At 41.4% G+C, this 12,670-nt stretch overlaps 1 protein-coding gene across 1 annotated transcript; it reads left to right on the forward strand.

The window, feature by feature from the left end:
- The first annotated feature begins 1,240 nt into the window (after positions 1 to 1,240).
- LOC134444422 (collagen alpha-1(I) chain-like) lies at positions 1,241 to 12,402 on the forward strand. The gene is made up of 13 exons (XM_063193740.1): positions 1,241 to 1,309; positions 1,416 to 1,469; positions 1,786 to 1,839; positions 2,189 to 2,242; positions 2,505 to 2,558; positions 2,673 to 2,690; positions 3,289 to 3,342; positions 3,758 to 3,820; positions 4,405 to 4,570; positions 5,114 to 5,220; positions 7,231 to 7,308; positions 8,434 to 8,616; positions 10,232 to 12,402. The coding sequence occupies exons 1-13, from the start codon at positions 1,241 to 1,243 to the stop codon at positions 10,385 to 10,387; spliced, it is 1,110 nt and encodes a 369-aa protein (XP_063049810.1). The 3' UTR covers positions 10,388 to 12,402.
- Positions 12,403 to 12,670: the final 268 nt, after the last annotated feature.

The raw sequence follows: 12,670 nt of genomic DNA on the forward strand, positions 1-12,670 counted from the left end.
TGCACTTTTCATACATGAAAAGGGGGATCTTCTCCATGGTCCGCCATTTTGAATTTCCAGAAATAGCCATTTTTAGCTGCAAAAATGACTACTTGGACCATACTAGAACATATTAGTTGCAGTACCTTTTTTGACCATTTCCTGCACAGTGTCCCTTTAAAGACCCCTTAAGGATGCGCTTAATGATGTTATACCTTGAATGACAATCAATATTTATCTGTTCTACAGTATTAAGAAAGCGCCACAGTTTATTCAGTTGATATTTCATTTAAAAAACTATTTTGTTTTCACTGCAGGAGAAAAGCCCATGTTCATGTTAGCCACGTTCAGGCAAAAGAGTGCTCTGTAGCAACCTGCTGGCAGGGAAGTTTGCATATTATCTACAGAGGGTCTCTAAGGAGTCCACGACCACTGAGCATTTAAATGTGTTACTGCTCAAGGTGCTCTGGTGACCTCAATAGCACAAGATGCTCTGCATGGAGTCTCCAAGCCCCAATGCACCTCATATATTTAACCCATTGATGCCTAAGGCACCTGCAAAAAAGGCTGCTGAATGCATAAGCCCTTTTTTAGAAAAGTTGCCATCAGCCTATGAAAACATAGCCTGGCTCTCATGCAGACCCTTCGTGCTTCGTGCATCTTCGTTAAACTTCGTGGTTGGTAACAACCATCATGAGAACCAGGTTAATAAAAACCTATATATCTCAGCATCTGAAGCACATAGAAACAGTTGCCTTTTAAAGGCTAAGACCTTCATATTGCATTAGAATGTGTTCATTCATGTCTAACAACCCAAGATTTGTGATAAAGTTGTCTCAAATCTCATGAGTCTGAATGTTGTGTCATGCAGCTCCAGGCGCCAAGGCCAGTGTTGCGCAACGCAACATCCAGCAACAATGGGTTAACGCAAAGATTTGTTATCATCATCTGTCCCAGATAATGGTTCATAGATTGGGATAGTAAGCTAAACTAAATAAAATGAACCATGGTATGTGACATTATCTCATAGGGTGTACTGTACTGCATCATCTCAGAATGCTGGCTTATGTGTTTTTGGCTGTCTCAATGTGTCTCTCTCTCTTTTTTTGTTTTTTACAAAGATGTATTATAGTTCCAATCTATGGATATTGCATATCATCGTTGACACATAGTAATTGCTGATTGTACACAGATGTGCGAAAGAATGGCCAAAATTCTCTGGTATCTTTCTGGAAAAAAATCACCAGCCTGCCTGAAATAAATGTGTTGTACACAGGGCAAACAAGGAGACAGGGGGAAAGTTGGACCACCAGGCATACAAGGACCTTATGTAAGCAGCACGACACAATAATGTTTGTATCAGTAGATGTCTGTACATCACTTGAAAGTTATGAGGAAGTTCTTCTGTCAATTCCTCCGTATTTCTCTGGTGCTAGGGCATACCGGGCCTTCGTGGTGAGAAGGGAGAAACTGGAAAGAGCGGCGTCGAGGTATGATGATCATGTTGCTACAGTATACTCATCCTGCACTGGCTGTAGGCCTGCCCTACACAATTAGGCCTGCATTCTGTAAATACTGCATTTATTCAAGATTCAAGAAAAGCGTTTTTGTCTAATATATTGCCATATTTATCCATTTATCCATAAATACTGGACGTTCTGTACATAGCCTACGGCATGTACACTATGCACATCTGATGCTGCTAAACTACAGTTCCACACTCTGTATCCTCACATGTGCAATGGCAATAAACACATTTAATGTAGTCTAATGTGTAACTACCACCTGGGACTTTTATGTCTCCAGGGAGAGAAGGGCATGATGGGATTTCCAGGTCCTCCAGGAGGCGACGGACTAAAGGTACCGTATTACTGCCTAATGCATGCAGTAGTTTAACGGAAGAAAGGATTCAGTTCTGTTCAATCAAAATGCGGCTAACAAGCAGGATATATCAAAATAGAGACATACTGTATGGTTGTGTTACAGAAAACACTGGTGTAACTTTACTTTATATGTGACCGTTCTATAAATAGATTTGACTTTTTTTACCATATCGTATTATCATGATATCTCGTTTTATTTATCATATCATATTATCTTTATTATCTCATATCTTATCAGTTCATATTCACATCATATCAGTTCATATTCAGGTAGAACTTGGCTTTGTCTGAGGTGCTGCAGTAACTCTGAGATATATTTTCAACAGGGAATACGAGGCCTACAAGGAAATGCTGGGCAGGTTGGACCCAAAGGCGAACAGGTGCGGCACTGTTTTACTATGTTGAAAGAAGATACATGTACAGTATATTGCACACTTACTATATATGTGTGTGTGTGTGTGTGTGTGTGTGTGTGTGTGTGTGTGTGTGTGTGTGTGTGTGTGTGTGTGTGTGTGTGTGTGTGTGTGTGTGTGTGTGTGTGTGTGTGTGTGTGTGTGTGTGTGTGTGTGTGTGTGTGCGCGCGCGTGCGAACCAGTTGACACCAATATCACAGTGGTTACTAATCTCTGGTTTCTTTGGCAGGGTAACATTGGTCCCCCTGGGAGGAGAGGAACACCAGGCCTCCCTGGAATGCCTGTAAGATTGTCTGCCATGATTAACACTTCAGTTTTTTTTTCGTCATACTAATGCTTTGTAAAGATTTATTGATGGCAGCACTTATCTGAAGTGTCTTCTGTTTTTCCTCCACAGGGACTGTTTGGGGAAAAGGTATGCTGTCATTTTTTGTCTGCATATAAAAGTTTATTTATAGCCTAGATGACAAAAGTGGCACTTAACTGAAATGAAATAGATACCACGAGTATGTCTGCTAGAGTGGCGCAGAGCTTGTCACATATTGCATTAGGAAATCGAAATGAATGCAGACGTTGCAAGTTCCCTGCCTCAAGTTTTGCAAATAATAGCTTTTTTGTTTCATTTTTGCTGGTATAAAACTATGAAATCTGCTGACAATATGATGTCAAGTTTTCTGAGTGAGACTTTGGGCACTTCTGATGTTCATATTCTAGATGCAACATCTGTCATTATCCAGTCTGATGACAGGACCATCTCTAGGCTAGCGAGTGTGCTTCTCTGACTGTCATGCCAAAAGATCTGATACCAGAAGGTCTGGGTTCGGGTCCCAGCAGAGCCCTTCGTTACATCCAGCTATTGAAAAGTCAATATACCTTATTCAGCAATGAAAAAACTAAATGGCCTTGATCATGCAGGCATTCCGCTGTGGTATTTCTTTCTCAGGATCATCTATAGGGTACCATGAAATACACTGTGCACAACATTGAAAAAAGATGCATTTCTTGTTTCCCAGGGCCCAGAAGGGATTACAGGACTACCAGGTCCCAAGGGGACGAGAGGCCCACCTGTGAGTACACAACACATCACTCATCAGCTTATTTTCTTTATGGATCACCTCAAACATTGTAGTCAAATGTGTTTAGTTACCTGGCCTACCGGAAGGGGTTGTGAAATGACCCTGTTTGTCTGTGCGTGCATGTGCATCATGCATGTGTGTCGTTTGTCCACCAGCAGTGTGTTTGTCTTGTCTCGTCAGCTGTGGGTGCCACTTGCACACCGAGTCACACACACTTTGGCAAACATACACACACACACACACACACACACACACACACACACACACACACACACACACACACACCCACGTCACATGCATCTAGAGATGGTCACTGGGGCAAGATTTCTGATTGCTATTCTGTGTGTGTGTGTGTGTGTGTGTGTGGGTGTGGGTGTGGGTGTGGGTGTGTGTGTGTTTGAAATAGGGCCTACCGGGAGCGCCAGGCCCTCCAGGGACATCGTTGAATCTCACATTAACAGAGCTCAAGGTACCTGACATCGATTATTATTCATTATTAACCCATTTTGTCCTAAGCCCTTTTTGGGAAAGGATGCCCTCTGCCTATTAAATCCTAAATATCTCAGCCTCCAAAGCACATACAAACATGAAATAGGTTACATTTAAAATCTAGAACCTTCATTTTGCACTTGTATAGTGTTCATTCCGATGTAACATACTCACAATTTTGATAAACAGCTCAAATCTCAAGAACTTGAATGCACTCGTATATGTTGCTCCAGGACACAATGGGTTAAATACATCTACCAGTAGCTTTCCAATATCATCCTGCCAGTCCAGCTGGCGCTAAACAAACACTGTGGATCTGCAAAACCCCACAGCTCTTGAAACAGTAGTGTATCCCAGAACAATATTTCTAGAACTGTTTTTGAGTTTTTGAGTCTCTGTTTATGAGTCCTATGTTACAAAGAAAACCTCTTCGCTTGATGAAGGTCAGTTGACCAAAATGTTAAAACTTGTGGGTGCACTTCCGCCAATGCAAGAAGGAGGTTCCCTCTGTTTTGCAGATAACCATCTTCTGTTTTTGTTGTTGTTGTCCTCGTCCTTTTGCAGGAGTTCATGTACATGTCTGACAGGCCCAACTACAACCTGATCAGGACCTTGCTGGAGTCTCTGCAGCAGGAGCTGCGCTGGTTTCTAGATCCACCAGAGGGCACCAAAGAGCACCCAGCCACCAGCTGCCTGGAGCTGTGGCTAGCGCGACCCAACTTCACCAGTGGTGAGAAAAAAAAAAAAAAAAATCCCCTCATCCACAGATACAGGTGCATGCGCGCCCACACTAGCCGATTTAGGGACAGTTTCTTTCCACATTCAATAAGGCTGTTGAACTTTTAATTTCTAATTTTTTTTCATACTATATTTTTTCTTAATTTCTACTTCCGTCTTTTCTTTTACTATTTTTGGGACTCTCCGAGCAGGGAAGCTTTTCATTGGACACCATGTACACATGTACACATGACAATAAAATATCTTGTATGTTGTATCATCCCTGTCTCTCCCTTCAGAAATTAAAGTGGCAGGTTATAGTTAGATAATATCACATTTTACTATTGTCATTTAACATGTTAAGACGCAGAGGAAGGAATTACTGCTTGTAGAAGAATTGTACATTGTATATGCAACGTAATGCATAAGTAAATGTAATGGTGTAATTTCCTGGTGTGTTTTTTGTTTGTTAATTGAGCATGCCGTTGCCATTTTTATTCATTGATTAAAATATTCTTCAGAACATGCAATCATTAATTTGATTTGGTCATTTCAGGGATGTATTACATCGACCCGAATCAGGGCAGCCCTGCGGACGCCGTGCTGGTCTATTGTGATTTGACTACAGGAGGGAAAACATGCCTGTTCCCACAGCAATCTCAGGTCAGCTCCATATGTAGTATGTCACACCTGTTTTGTATGCAAAACACGTGACATGATTTAGAGTGTTGATTGGAGCCTCCCACTTGTGATATAATATGACCATGATCATCCAATACTGTTTATAATATATCAACATATCATTGAGTGTAAATGCAGCAGACATACAGTAACTCTAAGTTTTAAACTTATTTCCTACAGTATCTTAATTAGGGTAGTCATGAGTAAGCAGTTAGGGTGTCAGACTTGTATACCAAAGGTTGCTGCTTTGATGATTCTCAACCTGCCAGGTTGGTGGGGGGAGTAATTAACCAGTGCTCTCCCCCATCCACCTCCATGACTGAGGTACCCTGAGCACAGTACCATCTTGTCGCACTGATCCGTTGGGGTGCCATTGGGGGCTGCCCCCTTGTACATACAACTGTGTGCAAAGTGAATGTACATACAGTACTTGCTGCAGCACAATACCATCTACTAGGGCAGGGGTGGCAAACTCAAATTGACCAAGGGCCAAAATCAAAATGTGGAGCAAAGTCGCGGGCCAAACTCAATATTTTTTAATTGCTCATGTTTAAATTTATGTTTAAACAGATTCCCATATAATTCAAAAATGGGCCTGCAAATATTCTGTTAGTGTGAGCTGTTTCAATGGACTGGGCCCATTCGTATTCCTTTGATATATCCATTTTCATGTTGAAATCTTAATACGCTACTCAGTTATACAGTATGTGGGCCAACTGTAAAACACATTTGAAATGATCTCGCGGGCCAAATAAAATGGCTCCGCGGGCCAAATTTGGCACACAGGCCTGAGTTTGACATCCCTGATCTAGGGGGCAACTAGATAATTACGACCTCGTCAAATATGTATTTATTTATTTGTAGTTTATTTGTCAGGGACAATGCAGTGCACATTATTACAAACATGACATGGCAAGGCCATGGCACAGCTTGCAGATGTGAGTACAAAAAGGTTTGTAGCTAGATAGCTAATTTGCAACCTCAGTCCCTGGTCAGGCTAGCTATTCTAATAAAATACACAAGTCACCTAAACTATACAATTATACAAAATATACAGTATACAATTATCTAAAACATACTTCCTATAACATTAAAACCATGTACAGAAATAAAAAACAAAAAGATGAGTGTGACCTATATATGCTGTGTGTGCATGTACGTGTGTTATCTATTGTGTGTTGGGATGATTACATTTTTGGTTTACCTTCAGCCAGTGTTTCAGTTGTCTATTAAATGTTTTAAACTGAGTTTGTGTTTTCATTACTGTAGGTAAGTTGTTCCACATTTGAGTTCCAATAACTGAAAAACTCGACTGGCCAAATGAAGTTTTCGCACCTCTGCTGTTCAGTTTCCGTTTACTGCTCCTCTGGTTGCCACCCTTCTTGTGCTTATTTTTTGTTACAAAAGGACATAGTACAGGAGGAGCAAGATTATTTGCACATTTAAAAATTAGTTTAAGATAAGAAAACTTAATAAAATTCTCAAGGCTTAAGAGGTTATATTTCGTTACTATGAGGCAGTGGTGCCACATTATTGGTTTCTGATCCAGTATCTTTAATGCCTTTTTCTGCCATTGTTTGACTCTACCATGACCACATCATGGAAGTTTGGAAGATTGTTCCTCCCAATTGTGTCATGTGTGTGTACCTTGATTTGAAGAGAGCTACCAATTGGAACATTGAGATAACATACGCATTGACAACACACTCGTGCACGGAATGTGCAGGCGTTCACACACCTGTATTCTGCTGCAAGCATATGCAACAACACCCCTTTGTGCAGGGCCTCTGTTATAACCTTTGTCACCAACATTGTAATGACAAAGTCTTGAATATGTTCATTAAGACTCAGTAACTTCATTGCAATGTTGTCATGAAACATGTAGTTGAGTCTTTTCAGCAAAGAGTGAATGGGCCCGCCAGCAGAACGAAGAGGTGAATTGGTTTATTGTATCAGTGTCAAATGTGTGCCCCCTCTCCCTTTGCCCTGCAGGTACCACTAAGAGCCTGGCTGAAGGATTCTCAAGAAGATTCATTCCACTGGCTCAGCAGTAAAGAAGGAGGCTTCCAGGTAGGACGAGTAACAAACTGTCCATAAACTAACCCCTAATTACTGGGGCTTCAAGCAAAGGCAACAGCCCACAAGACTGTGGCAATCATTCCTTTGTTGTCCTGTAACCAGCCGTGTGTGATAAAACAAGCAGCACCCCCCCTCCTCCCCGTTTTTTTTCTCAAGCCATTGTCCATCCTTACTGCATTCATCCTCCACTTTACAATAGGTCTAGTCATACATCTGTTAAGAGGGAGAAAGAGATGTTAATCTGTGTTGCTCTAAAAGCAATAGATTGCATCAAGAAACTTCAACAGCCCTGTAGGTACAGGTATACAGTACTGTATATAATTCCTGAATTGATTCTTTGGCGTGGGGGCAAACCTGGGGGGTTCAGAAACTAAAAACATTGCAGTATATTCATGGGTTCGCCGTGTTTATAAACACAATGTTGTGAGGAGGGGCAAGACACTGGCAGCCAACCACATGAGCTAATTTTTTGACCAATAGCGGTTTCCAACAATCAGAGGTTGAGTTGTGCGCAGCTAGTGTCACGCAGCCAGGAGAAAACAACAATTTAGGTGCTGTTCCCACGTAGCTGGATATTTTTATGTGGATATTTTTTTCTCCTGCTTGTATTGGTTTTACATTGGTTTTGGCCTTCCGTTTCCACGTAGCAGATATTTGAAATCCAGGTATAAAAAGCAGGAGAGAAAAATATGTTATTTAGGGGGCTGAAACGCCTTTGTTACAATGGAGGATTTATTTTAATCCACATGTTGCTTTACACCTAAACAGGAAAAAAAATACCTTGCTAAAAAAATATCCTGCTACGTGGAAACAGCACCTTAGAACCAATGTATTTGCTTCAGCCAATTCACTGTACCAGCTGATTCTAATTACCACACCAAATTTAGTCAGGTTGACGAGTTCAGCAGTGAATTCACCTGGAGCAGAGGCGTAAAGAATACCTGGCAGGACTTTATAATTTTCTCCGTCCAGTTTGCACAGCCCTGCTCCTGTGTTTTTAACGCAGTGGTGTGTGTGTGTGTGTGTGTGTGTGTGTGTGTGTGTGTGTGTGTGTGTGTGTGTGTGTGTGTGTGTGTGTGTGTTTGTGTGTGTGTGTTTTGTTGTATGCTGTGGCAGTTTGAGTACACGCAGAGCAGCGTGGTGCAGATGAGGTTCCTGAGGCTGAACAGCAACGTGGCCAGCCAGAACATCACCTTCACCTGTCAGGCCGGCAGCGGACAGGGGGCCAAGGAGAGGGACATCAAGTTCCTCGCCGACACAAGGAGGCAAAGTTACGTTGGATCACTACACGACTGTATGGTAGGTGTTAGTCGAAAACACTATACACTATATTGCCAAAAGTATTCGCTAACCGGCCTTGACTCACATATGAACTTGAGTTCCACTGCCATCCTATTCCTAACCCATAGGGTTCAATATGATGTCGGTCCACCTTTGGCAGCTATTGCAGCTTCAGGATACCAAAACATTTTAGACAATTCCATGCTCCCAACCTTGTGGGCCTCTTCCTCTTCCGTAAAAGAAGAAAGGAAATCTGCACACTGGTACTGCTCACCGATTTATTGAACACAACGTTTCGACCTCAGGCGGTCTTCGTCAGGTGTATAGGTCCTCTTGGGCAGTCATGGGTGAGCGGTTAGGGCGTCAGACTTGCATCCCAGAGGTTGCCGGTTCGACTCCCGACCCGCCAGGTTGGTGGGGGGAGTAATCAACCAGTGCTCTCCCCCATCCTCCTCCATGACTGAGGTACCCTGAGCATGGTACCGTCCCACCGCACTGCTCCCCATGGGGCGCCACTGAGGGCTGCCCCCTTGCACGGGTGAGGCATAAATGCAATTTTGTTGTGTGCAGTGTGCAGTGTTCACTTGTGTGCTGTGTCACAATGACAATGGGAGTTGGAGTTTCCCAATGGGCTTTCACTTTCACTTTCTTTCACCTCTTCCCCTTCCACCATGACAATTCCCCAGTGCACACAGGAAGGTCCATAAAGACATTGATGATAGAGTCTGGTGTGTATGAACTTGACTGGCCTGCACAGTCCTGACCTGAACCAGATAGAACACCTTTGGGATGAATTAGAGTGGAGACTGAGAGCCAGGCCTTCTCCGCTAACATTGACTTCCAGTGTGCTTTTGGAAGAATGGTCAAAAAATCCTACAAACACACTCCTCAAACTTGTGTGGACAGCCTTCCCAAAAGAGATGAAGCTGTAATACCTGCAAAAGGTGGGCCGGCATCATATTGAACTGTATGGGTTAGGAAGGAGATGTCACTGCAATTTATATGTGAGTCAGGGCAGGCTAGTGAATAATTGTGCAGTATAGTATACTGTGAATGTCTGTGAAGATTCTCATTCACTTCCAGGTCATGTTATCTAAAAAGTTTAGTTGTGGAAAGTGATTTGACGGATGAAGGTCCAGCTGGTTATACCCAAATACTTTGGATGAAACTTTCTCGTGTTAAAACGGTCTTTTCTTTTTCCTTGCTAATTGGGGGTGCATAAAACATTTTCAAATACACACTTACTGCAAAAAAATGCATATTGTTTTCTTGCTATTTAGAGAGATGATTTTTGTTGCTGAATAATAAAAAATATAAACCAAAAATGTGATGACAGTATGACCAATATTACTTAACAAACTTGACCTCAATCACCATATAAATAGTCTTGATCCTCTCTGCCTCTGAGACATTTTTAAATAGCTTATGTGTTCCAGTATGTTTCTGTGATTGCACCATGTACTGTACATGATGCAAAGAACTCGCTGGAAAAATCTGTCTTGTCTAAGCTTTGTGGTTGTAGATCATTAACTAAGAGACATACATGTATTTTGTTATTTTAAACTATAAAGCAAACCAAAAAACTGTAAGCGTAACAAATCTTTTTTTCTTCTTCTTCTATTTTCTCTGTCAGCCCTCTGAAGCACTTGAGGTCGGAGCCCAGCAGTCTGTGTTCCAGTTTGAGACCAGTGACCTGGATCTCCTGCCAATCAGAGACTTGGCCTTGTATGGCACCAGTGACCTCACGGATGAGTTCAGCTTCACTGTCGGCCCTGTATGCTTCAGCTAGGACCAGCTGTGTACAGTACAGTACAATTACAGCGTGCCTGTATGGAGCACATCTGAGTCCCCTTTTTGGCCCTCCAGCAAGATGCTTAAAAAAAACATGGAGTAACGAAAACATGGAGGAAACAAAGAAGTGGGGGAAAAACTTAAAGAAACAGGATGTGGATGCCTTTTCTGTTATCTCTGGATCCAGGAACTTCATCAGGAAGTAGCTCACGAACATTTCTACGTAAACTCTTTTTTTCTTTCGAGCTCTTGACTTTTCAAGGGGCAGTTACGTTTCAGCAAATTATGACATTGTTTTGTTTACAAAGGCTTTTTAGCTGGTGCTTATTTATATGTGGGTTGCGTGTATGTATGTTCATTTACCCTATATTGTGACAAAACAAACAAACAAAAACAAAACAAAAGACGATGAGTACTTTCAAGGGCTGGATATCCTTTCTTTACATCAGGTATGTTCATGACAATAATAAACTGTGGACACGTCTGTGTCAGATGCATGTTAACAATGTTCTCTAAATTAGAGACTGCTGACATTTAGGTTGAAACAAACGAAGCCCCATTACCATCCCACACATTCAAATAGTTTTAAGAGACCACAGTCATGTCAACATTTATCAACATTTAAGTTATACCTTGTTTTCCCACAAGCGCACAAATGATTGACATGGCAGTCATTGGCAGTGAGGTACACCTTGTCTCAACATACTGCTATACTCTATTGACATCGCTACAAGGTATTACGATCCAGATCAGATGGGTAAATAATAGCCTTTTTTACTTCTTCAACAATACTGTATCTGTACGACAGGCACTGTATCTCACTCATATTATGATTATTTGGGGTACTTCGTAAATTATAAAGGCTGAGACTTATTGTTTTAATGGAGTCAGCAAAGTCAACAGACTTACATTATGTCCTGTGTAAACTGTCCAAAAAGCAAATTGGTTTCCAAATAAACAATCAACATTTGGCCAATAGAATTACTGCACGTGATTATAAACTTGAAGAAACAAACCCATTTTTTTATGTACTCCCATCTTTATATGAACTGTCACGTTTCATCCTTCAACTGATGTTGACTGGGCCAGATCCACATCTAGGAAACAAAGAACTATTGTCCCTTACAATGGCAAAGTGCAGTAACTCTGACAACATCGAAACCGGGAAAAAAATGCCTTCAGAGCCTTGGTATTAGGTTGAATATTGTAGTTACTGTAAATTTGGCATCGCAATATCTCTGAAACGGGACACATTTGGACCACAAGGATTTGTCACAAGATAAAGGAGGTGTATTGAAGACCATTTTCAGTCTAAACTCAATGTAGTAAAACATTTCAGTCCAAACTCAAAAGATGATGATACTGCACTTTGCCTTTGTAGGGCAGTCATTTTGCATGAAGTAGTGACATGGTTGCCTTAGCTGGCTGAGACAATGTTGTTTCTTTTGTGTAGGGTTGGCCATAATGATACGACACATTTCAAATACTAATGCCTTTAATTATCAAAATGGTCTAAGACCTACAGTATACCAAATATATTTATTACATTTCAGAGGACCACACATTCGCTAGCTACGTTTACATGATGATTTAATATCTGATTTAACTCACTTTAATTCTGAATAAAGCTTAATTCTGCTTTAAAAACATCATGTAAACATAGCCATTATCTACATGCAGATACCAGGTTGTCCTAATACTGTTGCCTCAAATGCATTTGGTTCATTCAAGTGCATGTGTATGTATATGCGTTGCATACAAAAGCACATTGTTTGATGCCACAACATATACCGTAATGACCACCCAAAAAAACAAATGTGTTGAAATCCTGTCTATGAACTATGATTTTGTATTTGGAATGTGTCTTGTTATTGGGGGCCAACCTGCATTGGTTTTATTTTGTTTCAGGCTGTCATTTTCTTGGATGTATATTAGTTCTATTTTTTTTTATCTTACTGTAATTTATGGTGTGGTCATTTTGGTAATTTAAGTAAATGTCATTACCAGCTCTGAACCTCAATAAATCTTAGATACTGTTCTAACTCTCTCTTTGATGTATTTATTGGAAAAATGGAGACTGTGGCAAAGGTTGAGTTACCCCACTGCCCCTGGCTCCCCGGAGTACCTGGGATACTCTGACTGTTACACCAATGAGGCTGGTGCGCTGTTACAAGTCACTAGCAGAGTTGGCGTGGAATGTTAGTAAACCTCCTGAAAACCTCATACAGTGCCGAGGCCGTCGGGCTGGAGGACTGGTCCTTTAGTCCAGCGTTGTCATACT

The sequence above is a fragment of the Engraulis encrasicolus genome, chromosome 3 (genome assembly GCF_034702125.1).
Source record: "Engraulis encrasicolus isolate BLACKSEA-1 chromosome 3, IST_EnEncr_1.0, whole genome shotgun sequence".
Taxonomy (NCBI): domain Eukaryota; kingdom Metazoa; phylum Chordata; class Actinopteri; order Clupeiformes; family Engraulidae; genus Engraulis; species Engraulis encrasicolus.

Coding starts and splice junctions, on each gene's coding strand:
- LOC134444422 (XM_063193740.1), top strand. CDS start 1,241: ATGTGTTGTACACAGGGCAAACAAGGAGACAGGGGGAAAGTTGGACCA. Junction 4,571..5,113: donor GCGACCCAACTTCACCAGTG/GTGAGAAAAAAA, acceptor TGGTCATTTCAG/GGATGTATTACATCGACCCG. Junction 7,309..8,433: donor GTAAAGAAGGAGGCTTCCAG/GTAGGACGAGTA, acceptor ATGCTGTGGCAG/TTTGAGTACACGCAGAGCAG.